Source organism: Vicia villosa, unplaced genomic scaffold (assembly GCF_029867415.1).
Source record: "Vicia villosa cultivar HV-30 ecotype Madison, WI unplaced genomic scaffold, Vvil1.0 ctg.000976F_1_1, whole genome shotgun sequence".
Taxonomy (NCBI): Eukaryota; Viridiplantae; Streptophyta; class Magnoliopsida; order Fabales; family Fabaceae; genus Vicia; species Vicia villosa.
This window is the reverse complement of record NW_026705440.1, coordinates 220949-240965: the sequence shown is the minus strand read 5'-3', so window position 1 is coordinate 240965 and position 20017 is coordinate 220949. Positions and strand designations below refer to the sequence as shown.

General features: G+C 31.2%; 3 protein-coding genes and 1 long non-coding RNA gene across 4 annotated transcripts; all 4 read left to right on the top strand.

The window, feature by feature from the left end:
- Positions 1-905: 905 nt before the first annotated feature.
- LOC131632634 (ribonuclease 3-like) lies at positions 906-1852 on the top strand. The gene is made up of 2 exons (XM_058903380.1): positions 906-1286; positions 1421-1852. The coding sequence occupies exons 1-2, from the start codon at positions 906-908 to the stop codon at positions 1850-1852; spliced, it is 813 nt and encodes a 270-aa protein (XP_058759363.1).
- A 4522-nt stretch (positions 1853-6374) lies between these two features.
- Positions 6375-11961, top strand: LOC131632642 (uncharacterized). The gene is made up of 3 exons (XR_009293064.1): positions 6375-6867; positions 7518-7599; positions 11880-11961. It is a non-coding gene; the product is annotated as an uncharacterized LOC131632642 (long non-coding RNA).
- A 250-nt stretch (positions 11962-12211) lies between these two features.
- Positions 12212-14059, top strand: LOC131632633 (uncharacterized). The gene has a single exon (XM_058903379.1). It carries the CDS (start codon positions 12212-12214, stop codon positions 14057-14059), a length of 1848 nt encoding a protein of 615 aa, XP_058759362.1.
- A 488-nt stretch (positions 14060-14547) lies between these two features.
- LOC131632641 (uncharacterized) lies at positions 14548-18476 on the top strand. Its single transcript, XM_058903386.1, has 9 exons — positions 14548-14804; positions 14892-14997; positions 15074-15798; positions 15919-16191; positions 16270-16520; positions 16616-16828; positions 17744-17836; positions 17913-18014; positions 18102-18476. Exons 3-9 carry the CDS (start codon positions 15777-15779, stop codon positions 18459-18461), a joined length of 1314 nt encoding a protein of 437 aa, XP_058759369.1. The 5' UTR covers positions 14548-14804; positions 14892-14997; positions 15074-15776; the 3' UTR covers positions 18462-18476.
- The last annotated feature ends 1541 nt before the right edge of the window (positions 18477-20017 follow it).

Here is a 20017-nt window from a genome sequence, read left to right as displayed (position 1 = left end):
TGTTCATTTTTCGCGAGCGTGCGACATTATTAACCTCAATTCTCCTAATTATCCCACTAACAATAATTAATAAACATATTTTAAAAAATAAACTAAATTGCATTACTTAAATATTTATTAATTTAAGGACTGCACACAATCTAAATAAAATATTTATTTTGATCCAGTTAATAAGAATCAGAAAACATTAATTAATACAAGTTTATGTAGCACTATTTATGGGGAGAGACGTCTAAAATTTATGAAACAAATTTTATTTTTATTTAATTTATTATTGAAGCAATAAGTAATAATTGTTTAATTCTGGATGTGGTGAAGTAGTCATTTTTAAATTTTCTTCTTCCTTATTTGTTTCAATTTCATTTAAATTTTATTCATCAACTTAACAGTACTATTTGACAAATGAAAATTGAAAGTTTCTAATAACTGTGAATGACTTATATAATAATATTTTATAATTTAGCTAAATTGAAATATTCTTTATTTTGTTAATTTGTTAAATTAAAATAGTAAATAGAATTCAATTACAACAAGTAATTGTGAATATATTACATGTTTCTTGATTTGTATCAATTATATTTTAATTTGATTTATCAACTATGGGAAGTAATGGTACTATTTGATGAATGGAAATTTTTAAATACCGTAAACGAATAGCATAATAATATTCTTTGTTTTTGTTTTATTAATTTTTTGAATTGTAATTTTGGCATAGGAGTGTATTTTACATATATATATTTTTTTTGACAAAGGCATAGGAGTGTATTATTATGATATAACAGAAATTAGAAGTAACTTACTACACGTAATTAATAGTAGAGAGGTAAATGAAGATGTTCAACTTCAACAGGCTATAAAAGGGTGAAGTACACTCTCTGCTAATTACTCAATTCCCACTCTTTACAATGGTGACTGTTACTTCATTTCTACAAATCATATTAACTTGCTTTATTTTGAAAGTTGTTTTTTCTGATGGTTTACCCCCTTCCATTAAACCTTCACAAACACCAACACTTTTCCACCATGAAATATTAAAACCAAATTCTCCATATGAAGAATTAGGTAAGTCTAGGTTAAGGTCTCCCCCACCTCCTGCATCACCACCACCACCTCCTTCCTTTGATCACTTTAAACTAGCTTTGACATGGCCACAAACCTTCTGTAAGATAGAAAACTGTTTCTATCCATTGCCGCAAAAATTTGTTATTCATGGATTGTGGCCTAATAAAGTAGGAGACACTGACATACGTGATTGCCAAGTCGGGAAAGAAGAAAAGACGCAAAAGGTAATTTATGTTTTATTTTATGTGATTATATATATATATATATATATATATATATATATATATATATATATATATATATATTATTTTATCATGTTCTTAAAGAAAATGTAACTTTATTTTGTTTTTATTCCCAGCTTAATACAATAAGGAAGACACTCGAAAAAGATTGGCCTTCACTAATAAAAGATAGACATGGTAATCAAAATTGGGCTAATGATGTGTTGTGGCTTAAACAGTGGAATTCACATGGAACTTGTTCAATCCAGATGTTCGAATTTCTTTCTTACTTTGAAGAGACATTAAAAGTTTACAACAGATATAATATAAAAGATATTCTTGAAAAAAGTAATATTAAACCGGGAGAAGTGTTTAAACAAAAAGAATATATTGATGCATTAAAGAAGCACATTAACTTTACGCCGCAAATTCGATGTGAGGAGATTGATCACTTGTATTATTTATCTGAAATAAGATTTTGTTTGACGGCAAGTAAAAACCTAGAATATCAAGATTGTGCCAATCCTTACAGCGGTTGCAACAGTAAAACTAAAGATGTGTATTTCTAGTGGTTGTCGCAATACACCGTTTGGTTGGAAGTTGAATGGAGGCTGACAAAGGTTCACGAGAGTTTGGAATTTACCTTTTCATTTCTTTTTTATTTTCTGTCTTTTGGTTTTGTTGGATGTTGATGTTGTTATGGTTCTAAATAAAGACCTTGTTAGCTCTCTGTAATTCAGTCTGTACTCTTTCTATTTTCCTCTTTCACACTTTGTGTGTTAGATGGAATTTATATAAATAAAATTTCAAGTATGGTTTTTATTTTATTTTTCATTATAATTTTATCAATGTAAGAGTACCAAAATTTATGATACTTGTGTCTCAAGTGTGCAATATGAAATATATTAAAATCTCAAATGAAAAGCAGGGGTCTTAGATGCATAAAAAAATGTGTTAATCATACAATATAAATACAAGACAAACAAATCATAAGGAACGGACAAAATGAACAAACAGTTTCACTGATATGTCTTGTAATAACTAAAACAACCATGGAGTAGTAACTGTTAGAGCACTTTTTGGTTAGTGAATATAAAGTTAAAAAGCGTGGACTTTACACATATATAATTGTTGCATTCCTCAGTATAACAGTGATGCCCGACCAAATGTTAAATCCTTGTTTAGTTTTATCTGCTTCTTCATCACCCTGAGAAATATTATATTATGATATGTACATTATTAAGCACGCGAATTCTGTATGAATATCAAACTAGCTTTCAGTCTGTACTCTTTCTATTTTCCTCTTTCACACTTTGTTTGACGGCAAGTAGAAACCTAGAATATCAAGATTGTGCCAATTCTGTATGAATATCAAACTAGCCTTCAGTGTAACAATGAACATAGTGTCTCACTTTCAGCTTGTTTATGTAACTTGCTCCAGCTTTGTTTGCATACCTAAACCATATCGAGAGACGTGGATGCATGCGAGTTGAATATTGCATCCTATACAGAGTGCACAAGTATATTGGTAGTAATGAAACAAGTTATTAAAATCATGTTTTGATAACAATACACAGAGAGAGAGAGAGAGTGAATGCTACAATCCCATATTATTAATAATTATTATATATTTAATCATCTTTTTTCTTCAAATCTATTGCTGTTTAAAACAAATGGTGGCTAAGAGCTCAAAGGACACACTCCCACCTACTAACAAGATTTTAGGTCCACTCGTTTATGGAAATCAAGAATATGTGCCTAAACCCCCTCTGCTAGAAGAAAAAGCTCGCACCGACATGTCTCAGGTAATCATTTGTTTCACCATATTTGGGGAAACTAATGCACTTATGGGTCCCTTGCCTGATCATAAGGAAAATGCTAAGAAAATCAGGGAATTTTCCTCGCTTATGATCATACCAAACCTCTGGTTGGCTTGATAAAGCCAAGCGCCAAAGCCTCTATGGCTTAACCCGTTGATGAGATGAAAAGCTTGAGGCCACAAGGTCTAAAGACAAGTCTTTTATCAAAAAACGCAAAACCCTATCGACCTAAGTTATATGAGGAACACTTATCGAGTGTTTCGCTCTTGCACCTTATTCAAAGACCCTGAAAACCATCTTTCTTGATTGGAGAAACTTGAGAAGAAAAAGGTTCGAACCTGGAAGCATATGGGTATTTTTGATATGATTCAGTTGTCAAAAGTATGTCCAACATACTGTCAAAACAAGTTGGTTGCTTCCTCATACTTATAAGAAAACACCATTAATACCTTCCAACTCCCCTGTGGCATGATTACCCCCACGAACATGACTGCTTTCACTGGTCTTCGACCAATTGGGGAGGTCTTTGACCCTAATGACAGGAACATAGACACCATCAATTTAAATACGGATCAAGCCAGTATTGGTCAATATATGGTTAACCATCATGACAAGGAAATCGATGAAGTTTCAAACGAAGAACATATTGCATTTTTTGCGCTTTGGTTGTCGCGTTGTATATGTGCTGCAAATCGATGAAGGTAGCAAAGAGATTCCTAACTTTGGCGAATCAGCTACATGAAGGTCAAAACATTTTACCGAGTCAATTGATATTGGGATATCTTTATGAAACTCTAGGGGATGTTGTCGAATCCTTGAAAGGTTACAAGAGAGGTCCAATTTTCTGATAGCTAGACCTTATTGGTTGAATGCTATGTTTGAACTTTCGCTCCAAATTGACAAGCCAAATGATGATAATGAAGACATTAGGAACATAAGGATCGAAGGGACTCTATTGGCCTCAATGACTATGACTGATACCAGACGCAGTCTGTAAGAAGCTTTTACTAGATATATGATGTTGTTTGCAACCAAATTAGGTTTGAGAGTCGGTTATGCAAGGAGAACGTATTAGCATCCATCACATCCATTGTACTCAACATAACCATTTAGTTAGTTTTCTGGCAAAATGTTAGCATGACGTTTACTGTTAGACGATAGGAATGGTCTAGAGGGGGGTGAATAGACCACCTTTTTTTACTTAAGAAAATTTTAGCTTTTGAAACGTGACTTCCCTGAATCACTTAATCGTCTAAGAGCGATTACGTTATCGGGGACCGGATATGTGCTATAAACCTTTCGGATGAAAATTGACAAATAACAAATTACGTTTTAACGAATATATCAATTTTATTAATCGCACACTAGATGGTATATTACTCACAATGAACGTTTTCTCTAAAATTTGAACAAATGTTGGTTGAGTAATTTTATCGTACACTTGGTGATCGATATTTACCAAACCTTAATTTTTGCTCAACAATGGAAATAAACGAAAACAAATAGAAACGAGATAAAAGTAAAAGCGATAAGGAACACGAGATTTGTTAAGGCAGTTCCTCTAACGTCCTCGCAAGAGTACGTCTGCCCCTAATTTCAAATGAAATTAGGAAAGTTTTATTTGATTGTAAAATGTTTAACAAGGATAGAATGTACCAATCACCAACAACACAAATGCAGTAAAATTGAATATAATTCGATCCTCCCCTTGATTCAAGTTGAATCAAGTCAATGTCAATGATCTTCACCGATCAAGACCCTGATCGTTCCTATCTCAATCCTCCGGTTGTAGCAAGTTTGTTGAACGGATCTTCAATCCCTCAATCCCTTATGCACGGCTGAATTGATTTCTAAAGCGAACCGATCGTCAAAAACCTTCGTACTCAAAACTTTGATGAAGAAGGAAAAACCCTAAGGTTTTATACAAGAATCACCCTCAACACTCTTCACTCGAACAAGATAAATGTCTGCTGTCAAATCTCGAACAAGACAAATATCTACCGTCAAATCTTATCAACACACGTTCCTTACTCCGATCGAAAAAGATGATTATGTGTGATTTTTGATCAATAAGCGAAAGGTTGAAGATGAGAAGAAGCTGAGTCAATCTTTCATGTTTCTTGTTGAAATGATTGTGAATGATCACTTGATTATTTATACCACAAACAATGCATAGGCTAACTTAAAAACAGCAGAAAACCAGTTTAGTAAGCGACAGGTTGACCAGCTATCTGCATAGGTCGACCTATTGAATGTATTGCAATTGAAAATGAACAATGTATGACACTTGCGTCGACCTGAAGGGTCGGCGTGCGCATTCCTGTGAATTCCTCAAAATGCTATGCGTCGACCTATTCCTTCAACGCGTCGACGCATTTTGCTCTTGCACCTGAATTACAAAAAGTGGATGCGTCGACCTGAAGAGTCAGCGTGCGCATACCCGAGATTTCACCAAAGTTCCATGCGTTGGCCTTATCCATGTAATGCGTCGACGCATTCAGCCCTTACATAGAATTTTTCCGAAGCAGCTTGCAGTAGGTCGACCTATTGTGTCTATGAGTCGACCTATTAGTGTATTGTAGCAAAAAATACTTGTCTTGGTTGCATTTGCTCGATTTCTATGATTCTACTTAAGTTGTAGTTGATTCACAATGTTTTGACATCATGAAAACTACACCTTGCCCTCACATTTACTTGCTTCCTAATTACTCAGTACAAAAAAAAACAATGTTTTTCTAGGTGAAAACCACCTCACAGACGAAAAAATATCCCTGCAACGTAATTATAGTGGGGTGGAGCAATTATCCCGCAAAAACGTTAGTTGCAACTTTTTTCCAGGTGGAAAACACCCCGTAACGTTGCCAGGTGAAAATCACTTCGCAACGTTTCCAGGTGAATTTCACCCCGCAATGCACTTTTCAAACATAAAACAGAATATGGCGTAGTGGGAGCAGTGTTAGAGCAGAGGAGCACTACAAAAAACAAGTTTATTTCTAGCATTTATTTAGAGGGATTTACCTAAACCTCTCCGATTTATGTTAACTCAATAAATAGTAGGGGTTTTAACTTTTATATTGAAGAAGTCAATATATGCTCAAATTAAAAAAAAAATAAAGGGAATGCATTTTTATAATCTCTTTAATAATATGTCAAAATATTTTAAATAGAAAATAAGAATATCTTAAAAAAATATTTTTTTCACTTTTAGGATCTTTTAATATATCCTATCAAAATTATAATTTAAAAAAAAATAAAAAGCTCAGATTTTTCATCACTCATCATAACCATCGTGTACCATTCAGAAGAAGAAAAAAAGAAGAAACAAGAAACCCTTCCTTTGTGCCTCATCTTCTCCATTTCATCGTTTTCAGTTCACCGCTTCATCTTCTTTTCATCTTTCCATTTCTATTACACCATCTCAATCATTCACTATTCACCTTGTTCTTTCAAAACCCTAAAATCCCTCTCAGATTTTCAATCGATTCCAAAACCCCTAAAATTCGTCGGATTTTCAATTGAATCAAAAACCCCTAAAATTTATAACGCCTTTCAATTGTTCAATCAATCACTGTGAAACACTCCAAATCTTTCTGAATCTCTATTTTTAAGATCTAAACCCTGAGCAAGAAAGTTTTTAAGAAACCCACTTCAAATCGCACAACATTCTGGTGCGTGTTCTGTACCTGGGTTTTTTTCTCTTCAAGATTGCAAGTGGTAAAGACTGATTCTCCTAATCAACGCCTTCCAGTTCCAACTATTTTGAGGTTTGGGGTTTGTTTTCATCCCTTTCTGCAAATTGTTGGTTTATTTTATGGTAATGTTTTTCTCATTTTGCTTTAAAAGTTAGTGATTTATTGAATGATTACAAATTTGGTTCAATAGCTTGTTATTTTCTTTGATTGATTATTTTATTATTTAATTTTCATAATTTATAATTATGTTTTAACATATCAGATTTATTTTTCTGAAATTGCACACATCTCCTGTAAAAAAAGAAATTTAAAACTAATGATTTAGGTGATATACAATTTTGCGATAATATATTACATTTTCAATTCAATTGAATATCAAAAGACATACATTGCTGCCTGTAACTATATATTTCATAATAGCAATATGCTTCTACCTTAGATGTGGTATATAAATACCAACATTAATTTGCAATTTAGATATATAAAATTTCCTCTGATTTTGTTTTAGTAGTTTGTGATTTTATTAGAAATGATAGAAAAAATTTGAAACTTATGAGTTAGATGATTCACAATTTTGTGAGAATATTTATATTTTTAATTCAATTCAATACACAATATGATGGTAAAAAGAAATTTATGCTGATGCAAGTAAGTTATTCAACAAATATGCAAATACGTGTTCTCGCTACATGGTAACTAATTTAGTGTTATCGTTATTGTAGGAAAGAGAGATTTCCCTTAGATATCTAGTGCAAAGAAGGATTATTCGACTCACAACAAATTGAAGAACGCTTTTTAGTCAAGGTAACTAAGTTAATTATATAATTATCATTGATTTTGTCTCAATAGTCTATTTACTTTAATGATTACTAAGTGTGCTTTAATGATTTGTGATTTTCTTTAATTGATTCCTTTATTATTTGGTTTTTATTATTTAGCAAGAAAGGAATATGAAACTCTTAAGTTAGTTGATTCAAACTTTTGTGATAATTTTTTTAGATTTTCAATCAATTGAATACAAAATAAGTAAATGGACATAAGTGCTATTGTAGGCAATGATTCTAATTTCTTCCTACAACAATATGTGATTCAAACTTTTTCATAGTCATACTACATGTGGCTTTGTAAGAAATTGTAAGTTCCAGTACATTGCTTCTACCTTATAGTGTATATAAAATTTCCAAAATTACTTTACAAAAAGTTAGAGATATATAATTTTCATTGATTGTGTTTTAAAAGTTTGTTATTTAGTTTTAAATTATTTGAGATTTTTTTAATAGAATATTTTATTAATGGATTTTAATAATATGTGATTATGTTTAACTAATTTATGACATAATATTCTTTTTCCGTAATTAAGAGATTTGAAACTAATGAGTTAGGTGATTCACTATTTTGTGAGAATAAAACAATAGGGTGGTCAAAAGATATTTGTACTAATTTATTTTTATAGTTATTGTAGGATGGGGAGATTTGATTGATTCTTTTATTATTTGGTTTTCAACTATTTGTGATTATGTTTTAATGATTTATGATTTAATTTTTGTGATTTGTTTTAATAAGAAAGGTATTTTCAATTGATGAGTTAGAATATTCACAACTGTGGAATTTAAGATTCTTTGTTAGATGATTCACACTTTTATGAGAATATTTTTAGATTTTTAATTCAATTGAATAGAAAATAAGGTGGTAAAAGGATATATGCAAATAAATTTTTTTCCTTTAACTATCTGCTTCATAATTAAAAGGGTTAAATATGTTAGGGGTTCCTACAAATATGTCAACCTTCAAGTTTAGTCCCTACAGAATTTTTCTTCAAACAATGGTCCTCGCAATATTTTCCGTCCCTATTTTTGGTCCCTCCCGTTAGATTCCACTAACGGAGGCTTACGTGGCCCGCCACGTATCATGCCACGTAAGTTAAGGTAAATAATAGAAAAAAAAGAGAAAGATTGCGGGGGTTTTAAACCCCCTTTAAATAACTTAAAAAACAATAGACTTTGAATTTTCCATTGTATCAATTCTGCTTCCAGATTTTTCAATAGTTGCATCAGCAGTAACTTCTCAAAGCTAATTTTACATACATTGATACACATACGCACATTTTAATAACTTGTTTTCCTGATTTAATAACTTGTGTTAGTCACAGGATTTACATATATTGGTTTTTATTTGTTGACTCTGCAGTGATGGTGTACTAGATTTGTATGCACTAGAATATTGACACTTTTAATGGGGTGTGTGTGATATGTATGCAAGAGAGGAAGATAACAGAAAAAAATAATGGATAATAATATGATAGAAAAAGGAGAGAAACAGATGGAGAAATGAGTCAATGTAATACAAAATTTTGATTAGTTTACATGGTAGAAATTTCGCTAGTAAAAAAAAACAATATTAGAATTAATGAGAAAATTGGGTGTAAAAAGTTTCAATTTTTTAATTTAATCTAATTTAAAAGTTAATAACAAGCATGAATAAACCCAAATTAATAATTACATGAAAGAAAAAATGAATGGAAACATACACAAACTTTTGTATTGTCAATCCAAAATTATTCGTGCCAACTTTTGCTATATTATTTTTTAATTATTGCAGCTCTAAATTCATAAGATTGTTAACTAAATTAGAAAATATATTATTTTTTAATTATTGCAGCTCTAAATTCATAAGATTGTTAACTAAATTAGGAAACATACAAGTAAACTAGTTCATTCTGAGATCAAGCCTCTGTAGCTTCACACAACTTTTGTAGCTTCACAAAATTTTCTAATTAGTCATATTATATGGCATGTAATAATTAACTATATGGCATGTAATAATTAACTACTGCATCTACAAATGTGAGTATTATACTATATATACATGTAAGAAGCTAGCACTCTTACCATTACAACCACAAGCATATAACAACCATGGAGTCTCCAACATTTGCAACAAGCATAAGATCACTAACTAAATGGCGATAGATGCTGCATGTTGTTGCGGTAAGATCCCTTTCCTATTTGCATTTTACTGCCAACGTTTTTTCATTCTCATTATTTCTAACAGTTTTGAGATGCTTTCACGCAAAAATATAACTTGAGATTCTAATGCTGAAATTGTTTTGTAAAGATGATGATCATTGTTGTTATATTTTTCCTCACATTCCTTTGGCTTTCTCTCCTACTTGACACCTGAAATGCAAGCCACTTATTTACAATGACAGTTTCTTCAATTTGTTGGGTTAGTTGAAAAAAAAGATTGATTTGAATAATAATTTATCTGTTTACCTTTGCAAAAATTTCACCAGTTTGGATGTACCTGGTATGAAACGAAAACAAAAAGTTTAATAGGATAGAGTGAGATAAATTTTGGATGACAATTAAGATTAGAAGTAAAATATAAGTGGTCTTATATATATATATATATATATATATATATATATATATATATATATATATATATATATATATATATATATAGGATATCACCATAATTTATATTTTATAGAACTGGTAGTTCTATGTCAATAAACAATTTAAAAATCTACATCATTGAATTGAAAATGATTATGCAAAGTATCAAAGAGGAATAGAATGGCTTTTGCTGAAATTTGTTCATGGTATATGTTATAGACCTCCGGCACCGCCTGTATGTGAGTTCAATAACAAAGTGTGAGTCTTCCGGTCCATATCCAAGAAAAGCATTAGTATATTTCTCCTTCGATATATCACGCTTTCTAAGAAGCTTCATTCCCCGACACTCCGTATAGAATCTAAAATCACCAAAAGAACAAGAGTAAAATAAATATGCAGCAATATTATTGAATAAAAAGAATTTGTGATCATGTCACAAGCCCATTAAAAAGAATAAAAATTGCAAGTAAAATATGGTGCTTCCACTCATGCTTTTCTTAAATGCTTTATATACGAATGCTACACAAGGACTTAAGGCTAAGATATGTAGTTTGTTACCATTATATAAGACAATAAATGTATAAAGCTTTAGAATTTAGTTTCTATTTGTAATGTACAATCATTTTCAATGTTGACCTGAATATCTATTCCACCTTTGACAGTGTTACATTCACATTAGGTAGCCAAGAGTTGTTGCTGCTGCAGAACCAAACGTGCATGCTGAAAAGAATGTATTACTCTCTCATGTAATCAAATGGTTTTATTATAATATGTTGATTATGAGAATTGTTTTATAAAGAGAATTGTGTCTTGAATATGAAGTAGTTTTGTGTCTAGTTTGTATGTGATGCATGGAGCATGGGATTTTGAAGATGATGGAATGAATTGGTGCCTGAATTTGTTCGTCAAATTCAGGCAAAAAAAGAAGGACAACGCTGGGAATTGGTGCTTTAAAATTATTGTTTTTAAGTTATTTAAAGGAGGTTTACAACCCCCGCAATCTGTCTTTTTTCTTAGTTTTGACTTTGCCTAACGTGGCGTCATACGTGGCGTGCCACGTAAGCCTCCGTTAGTGCAATCTAACGGGAGGGACTAAAAATCGTGACGGAAAATTTTGGGAGGACCAAAATTCGACGAAATTTTTTGTAAGGACTAAAAGTGAAAAGTGCCATATTTATAGGGACTAAAAACTTATTTAACCCTAATTAAAATCCATACAGCCTTTTAGTTTTTTCCTCATATTTACGTGGCCATGTTTATAACAAAAAAAGTGATTGCAAGAAGTTGTAATTTGCAGGACATTTTTTCTACCTTAGACATTGTAAATAATGTTTATAACTGTCAATGATTTTGTTTTAATAGTTTGTGATTTAATTTTAAATGATTACAATTAAAAAAAAAAGAGATTTTCTTTAATTGATTATTTTGTTATTTGGTTTTAATAATTTGTGATTATATTCAATTATTTATGATTTAATATTTCTATGAAGTAAGAAAGGTATTTAAAATGGATGAGTTAGATGATTCACAATTTTGTGATAATATTTTAAAGTTTTCATTCAATTGGTTGTAAAATGACATGGTAATAAGAATTTTGAGCTAATGAAGGCAACTGATTGAACAAATATAGCAACAAATCTTCTCGCTGCATATGAACTAATGTACTTCTATTGTTATTGTTGTTAGTGAATATCTTCATTGGAAGTCTAGTGCAAAGAAAAGCAATTTAAGTCAACAAATTAAAGAACGCTTTCTAGTCAAGATAAATAATTTAATTATTATTGTCTAGAATTATTTTCTTAGTCATTCTTTACATTAATGAACTATTATAGGTAAGTATAAATTATATTCAAGTATAAAATTTTCACACATGCTTTAGTTAGAAAAATTGTAATTGTTTTTCTTTATTTACAAAGTTTATCGATGCTTTCATTCAATCATGGTGATAATTTTTCATTGAATAATATAAGTTTTGGTTTTTATATTTCATTCTTTAACTTATATAGGTATCTTTATCAATGGACAAGTCTTGGATTGCTAAGCTACATAATACAAACGAATATTTAAATGGCTTGAATATATTTTTAGACTTTGCTTTTAAGAAGGACCCTACAGTACGATGTCCATGTCCTGTATGTGGGTTTTTAAAATGGGAAACTAGAGACGTAGTTAAGGATCACTTGCTTTGTAGACCATTTCCCAAAAACTATGTCATATGGGATCTTCATGGCGAGAAGCGACTGCCGGTTGCTTCAAGAAACGAAGATATTGTGCAAGAGATGTTTTGCTTTGAAAATCCAATGGAAACTATGATCAATGATGCATTTGGGAACCATAGACCAACCACTAATATAGATGAATCACAACCATTGGGTGGTCCTGATATATTAAATGAAGGGTTAAGGGAGGAGCAGAGTAGTTTTCGTGAGTTTATCGATGACGGAAATCAGTCACTTTATGAAGGAAGTAAGTACACAAAACTAGAATTTTTAACTAAATATTATCACATAAAGGTTTTGTGTGGATTAAGTGACAAAGCAATGAAAATGATACTTGATCTATTGAGAGGCGCATTTGAACAAGCAAAATTCCCCCGTTCTTTTTATGAGGCTAAGAAAACCATTCAAAAACTTGGTCTTAATTATACAAAGATAGATGCATGTCCAAATGATTGTATGTTGAATTTGGGAGATGAAGAAAAGAACTTGGAAATATGCAAGCATTATGGAACATCCAGATGGAATCCAAATTATAAAAAGAAGAAAGCAGCAAAGGTTCTTTGTTACTTTCCACTGAAACCAAGATTACAAAGACTATTCATGTGTTCAAAAATTGCAGAGCATATGAGATGGCATGCTTTGGAAAATAATAAGGATGGGTTGATGCGGCATCCTAGGGATGGTGAGGCATGGAATAATTTTGATTCGATACATCCTGAATTTGCATCTGATCCAAGAAATATTCGCTTAGGACTTGCTAGTGATGGTTTTAATCCTTTTGGTAAGATGAGTACTTCATATAGTATTTGGCCTGTTTTCTTAATTCCCTATAATTTTCCTCCGTGGATGTGTATGAAGCACACATCCTTCATCTTATCAATTATCATTCCTGGAAAGGAGGTGCCTGGAAATAAAATAGATGTATATTTACAACCCCTAGTGAAAGAGCTAAAAGATCTTTGGAATGATGGTGTTGAGACTTTCGATGCATCAACTAATGAAACTTTTAGAATGCGAGCAGCTCTTCTTTGGACAATTAGTGACTTTCCGGGCTTAAGTATTCTCTCTTGGTGGAACACATATACTGGGTTGGCTTGTCCTACTTGTAACTTTGATGCAGAACCTTGTCGTCTTCCGCATAGTAAAAAATGGTGTTTTATGGGTCACCGTCGTTTTTTAAGCAAAAACCATAGGTTTAGATTAAACCGTGTTCGTTTTGATGGAGGTGTGAAGGAAAGAAATCCACCATTAAAATTGTCTGGATCTGACATTTTGAGGCAAATGGAAAATCCTAATATTACATGTAGGAGGGGAAAAAGAAATAGACAAGTAGTTAAGCAATGGAAGAAGAAAAGCATATTCTTTGAACTTCCGTATTGGGAGTTAAATTTACTGCGTCACAATTTGGATTTTATGCATATTGAAAAAAATGTATGTGACAATGTCTTGTATACTCTACTTAATGACAAGTCTAAATCAAAAGATCATCTCAATGCTCGAAAAGATTTGAAAGAAATGGGATTAAGGCGTGATCTATGGCCTGATGATAGAGGGATTTACCACCTTGCTTTGCTTTCACTAACACGCAACACCAAAAAGCTGTTTCTTAAAACTTTGAAGAATTTAAGGGTACCAGACGGTTACTAAAGTAACATTTCCAGATGCATTGATGAAGTGCAACAAAAGATATTTGTGTTAAAAATTCATGGTTGTCATATTATAATGGAACAATTACTACCATTAGCAATTCGTAATTTGTTACCAAACCATGTTATCGCAGTCTTGGTGGAGTTTTGTTCATTTTTCAGAATCCTTTATAGTAAAAGCTTAAATCTTCCTGAACTTCAAATACTCCAAGACCGCATTGTGTCCACACTTTGCCATTTAGAAATGTTATTTCCTCCATCATTCTTCACAATTATGATTCATTTGACTGTGCATCTAGTAGAGGAAGCAAAACTTGGAGGTCCGGTTCATTACAGATATATGTATCCTGTGGAGAGGTAAATCACTCAAAAAAAATTAACTTATCATATTTCTTATACTCATCAAACTTTATTACATCTAAAATCCATAATTTTTGTAGGGAATTGGGTCCTTTGAAGTCCTTTGTACGTAACAAGGCCAAACCCGAAGGTTCTATAGCTGAGGGGTACTTAGCTGAAGAATCTTTTAATTTCTGTTCACGATACCTTGAAGATATAGAGACAAGATTCAACCGACCTAGACGTGTTTGTGATGAAATAAATGAGCCTTCTTATGCTTCCACCATCTTCCCTCAAATGGGTAAACCAGTAGGGGCTTCATCAAATTTCACTCTATCTCAAATGCAAAAACAACAGGCTCATCGCTATGTGCTTCTAAATTGCAAAACAGTCACACCATTTATTGAGTGAGTAATTGAAATAAACAACATTTGATTAGAATATTTAGTATAAACTAGCATGAGCATTAATTGTATTAAAATTAATTCATGTAGGGAATTTAGACAATTCTTAAAGAGGAGTTTAAGGTCAAGAAGGCCATCAGCTACAGATATTGAAAAGAGAGTAAGTAGAGAATTTGTTGCTTGGTTTGAAAAACGGGTAAGTAATCAATCTAAGGCTATAATTCTAATTCATATTTTTTTTTTAAACTTACTAATATAACTACTTTATTTAGATTTTGAACCCAGAAGCAATAAGGACTATGTCAGTTGATATGAAGTTTCTAGCTCGAGGACCATTGGACAATGCAATAAGATTTAGTGCATACAATGTTAATGGTACAAATTTCGAACCTTAACTCGAGAAGAGGGGTTAAAAACACAAAATAGTGGTGTGTTTTTAACATCCAACACATCTTGTGTTTCGAGTAGTGCTGATAAGAACTTAAGACAAGCAGACTTGCCTTATTATGGGAAGTTAGAAGATATTATTGAGATTAACTATTATGGTCAGTTTAAGGTTGTTCTTTTTAAATGTAAGTGGGCAGATACAACAAGGGATAGAGGGTATAAAAAAGATCCTTGGAATTTTAATTGTGTTAATTTTGATAGATTAATTCATACTGGTGATCGTGAAGACCATGATCCCTATATTGAAGCATCTCAAGCACAAATGGTGTATTATGTAGATGATGTGGTCAATGAAGGATGGAGTGTTGTTGTGCATTTAAAACCAAGAGATTTATATGAAATGGGCGAGGAAGTCGAAGAGGCTGGATATGTAAATGAGCCATACCAAGAGCAACTACTTGAGAAAATTGTAAATATTGATGATGAGTATGCTCAACTGGCTACAAATGATATAAATGATGATATGATTGACACTAATTTGTCTTCTAACTTGTAAACATCTTCACACATGTCCCAATAGAAAATAATATGTATTATACTTTATTTAAAGGTAATAATATAGAATCTTTAAATTTGTTGCTATTTATGGGGTTTATACTGTATATTTATGCATATCTATTAATGTATTGTATTTAGATCTAATATTTTCCTCTTTTTTATGAATATACAGCCATGGTAAAGGTCAAACGCTTCCAAAATCCACAAAAGTCAGCACCTCCACAACAATGTTCTACAAATCATGTGATTCAAGATGTGGTTCATCCTTCACCGATGCCAAATCCTAGAGAGTCCACACAATTTGCTCAAGACACTTCTCATGCTTCATTGAACCATTCAACACCAATAGATTCATCTTCAACTCATGATATCCCACAAGAATCTCAAGTGCCTTCACAATGTGTTAGGCGAGAGTCTAACACACATCGGTGTGTTCAAGTTATAGGTATGTTTCATATTTACTTGTAATAATTTTAAAAGGTTGTTTTTTCTTTTGATTATCTAAATCTTTTAATTTTTGAAGATATTAAAGAAGTCATCAAGAAGATCAAGATCAAGGTTAAGGAAGTCAATAACTTACCCCAAGAAGAACGCATAATTGTGGAATTTGATGCACAAGGGATTGCATATGGTGATGCTCAAGCGGTACTTGCGGGATATTGTGGTTGTTTGGAAATTAATTGCAAGCTGTTTCCTATCAACTTTGAAAGGTGGTCCGGAAAAATGGGCATTCCTAATTTTTATTTTGAGGAATGTTTTCAAACATTTCTAAAGGTATATGCTGTATGTTTATATAATTCCTATTTTCAAAAATGTTTTTATATATTTTAATACAAATGATATAAAACTAACATTTATTTTCTCTATAGCCTCGATTTTTATTTAGGACTACCGAAGCACTTGCAAAACGATATTGTAAGATGAGTATTGGTAAAAAGTGGGCTGCAAATAGGCAAAGAGTATGGGAAGAATTTTATGATACATCTAAAACCAGAGATGAGATAATTAGTAACTCTCCAAAGGGTATAGATCCAATTCAATGGGCTCACTTTGTTAATTATCGCCTAAAGCCAGAGACACAGGTATAATTTTTTATTACTTTGATTGGATTATTGTTTGTGTAGATGCTCATTTGATTAATGTAGCATATCTTTGACTAATAAAATTTAAAATGGTGATAACTTTTAGAATTTTCAATTTTATTAATTTAGATAATCCTAACATTTTCATGCAAATGAATTTACATAGTGAAGTTATATAATGGAGGAATTAATCTAGTATAAATTTAGATAAGGGAGGAAGAGTGTGTTTGGTTAACTGAATGAAGTGAACTAATCCACTTTATACTGTCAGTTTGAAAACGATACCATTTTCGCTACAACTAGTTAATAAATTTAAATTGATTCAAAGTCGATCCAGATCTGATTGAAAACTGCTGCACCTATATTAGAACCTTCTGAGTTCAAATTAAAGTAACAATTACTAATGATGTGATCTTGTCTGTAAAAGTGGCAATATAAAGTAACAATTGTAAAAAAATCCTATTTTTTTAATTTAAAGGATAATCCACATTCTCAGCCAACTATGAAATAGATCCAAAAACATGTTTATAATGCTTATATACCATCAGTGATGCATTCTGCCTCATCATACTTAGCAGCTATTTAGTAAACTAATAAATTTTGCTTTATTTGTGCTTGAAGTTTTTCTTTGTTTTATTTACTAATATCGTGTTTATGCGATTCTTTAGGCTAGTATTGAATTATATAGTAACTAATAAGGTCAATCTATATCTTGTGTGTTATATTATAGGTGTATTTGAGTAAAAAAAATTGCCAAACACTATTTAAGTAATGTTACAAGTCTGAATATATTTTAAAGATGTATGTCTTAAAGGAGTATTAATATACTCTAAATGCATGGATTTTAAATGATTGGAAGAATGTATGATGATTATTAAAAAATTTACTCACTTTATAAATTATTGTTTCTTATAGGACCTTTGTAAAAGAAATAAAGAAAGTCGAAGCAAGCAAGTTATTCCTCATACCGGCGGTTCTAAACCTCTAGCGAGAAAAAGATACGAGATGGTAATAACATTAATTTATATTTTTAGAATATATTTTTACCAATGCAAATGATCTAATAAGTTATTTTCAATTTTAGTTTATGGAAACTGGGCAACTACCGAGTCGTGGAAAATTATACATTGAAACTCACAAGAGAAAAGATGGATCATTGGTAAATGATGCTGCAAAGACTATAGTTGTAAGTTTATATTGAATATTTTGTTTTTTATGTACTTTGTATTTTAAACATGAAATATAAACTTTATAAAATTGAATTCTTATGTAGGAACAAATAGAAGAGGGTTTGACACAAAGTACTAATGATGAATCAGAAGTTTCTCCTCAAGATGTTCTCGGTAGAGTGCTTGGACCAGAGCATTCTGGGAGAGTGCGTTGCATGGGAATGGGAGTAGTACCAACTGGAGCATTTAGGAACACTAGACTGCGAATTTCAGATTTGAGTTATTCTTCACCTAATGTTGCAGTACTATCATCATCTAACCCTTGGCAAGAGAAGTACAGCCACTTAGAATCTCAAATTCAAACCATCTTGAGTTCATTCCAAACCTATGTCATAATGAAGGAAGGGAAGATACCTGAAAAATTAGCTGGCCTATTTGATAAACCACATGTAAGTTTCCTTTAAATATACTATTTTTCATAAAATTAATGTTCACTTCTATTCTAAGATGATACGTAATATATCTTTATATATGAATGCGTAGTTTATACAATATTTTTGTTATAAGTCATGGGTATTCACAACTGCTGCAAGTACATTAGGCTGAGACTTCGAGAGTACTTTGAAATGCTGAAATATATACCTTAAATGCTTTACATTGAAATGATTTGCTACATGTCTTAATTGTGCTACTTAGAAATCTTTAAGTACATATCTTAAATGCTTTGCATTGAAATGATTTGCTACATGTCTCAAATGTGTTACTTTGAAATGCTTATGTCACATTTTTTATCCCTTAGGTTTAATGGCAACAATATAAAAAATTAAAAGTCAATATCTTAAGTCATATTAATTAACTAAATGTGTTTCACACATAAAATTGATCTATTTGAAGGGATTTATTGATTATAGCATTCTCACTGTCTTGAAATTTTAAAGTTTGTTAACTTAGTTTTTATAATGTTTCGTTTGTTGCTTTTCATGTAGATACCCCAAACAGTTTTGGTTTTGGAGACTATAAATGTTTTCTAGTTATTACAAGTATTGTTGATATAATTCTAGTAATTATGTTGCTCATTGTTAAAATTTCTATGTTTACTGGTTTTCAAAGTTAGTTGGGCTGTATTTTAGGTCATAGTTTTGATCTCTACTTGAAAGAAAATTTTCTTTATCAAACAAATGTTATCTTCATGCAAAAAAAAAAAATTTTAACTGAATTTAATTATGTTTTGTTTTTAATAGTGCAATCATTTATGAGTGTATATGTTTTTACTAGGTAAATGATGCTCCGACTTTTCATAATTCACCAAGCATGCCTACCTCGCCATTGGATACTAGTGTGGGTAACTCATCTTTGGGTGCAAGAAGATCATCAAATGCAAGCAATGAATGATGGTATTACAAATATGAAGACATGACTAACTCACCATTGGATGCTACTGTGAGCAACTCACCTTTAAATGCAAGATCATCAAATGTTAGCAATTTTATTTTTAGTGTGATTAAAAATAGGGTAACCCTTGAAAATATGCAACCATTTCTAATGATTGGATGATAGTATGTCTAGCCCACCTTTAGATGCAAGATCATCATCAAATGCTAGAAACATTGGCTTACTGCCAACGTATATTTAGAATTTAATGAATTTTAAGCTGCTTTAAAAATTATAATTTATTTGAGGTATTAATGTTGAATTATGTCTATGTTCCATTAAAAAATATCAATGTCTAATGTTCTTTGGATTGTTGATTTAATGAAAATTTTGTGGATATTTTAAAAAATGGTTGAATATTTTACATATGATGTCAATTAGAGATTTGATTATATTTCTAAATTAGAGATTTGATTATATTTCTAACATATTTTTATAAATACTAAATACACGTGATAATAATGAGCTTATAGAATTTCATAACTAAATCAATAACAAAGGAGGTTAAGAACTCCTACAATATACAAAATTTAATAAATAATGCTGTAAATGTTTTATAAAAATATCTCACATAAAAGGGGTTACTAAC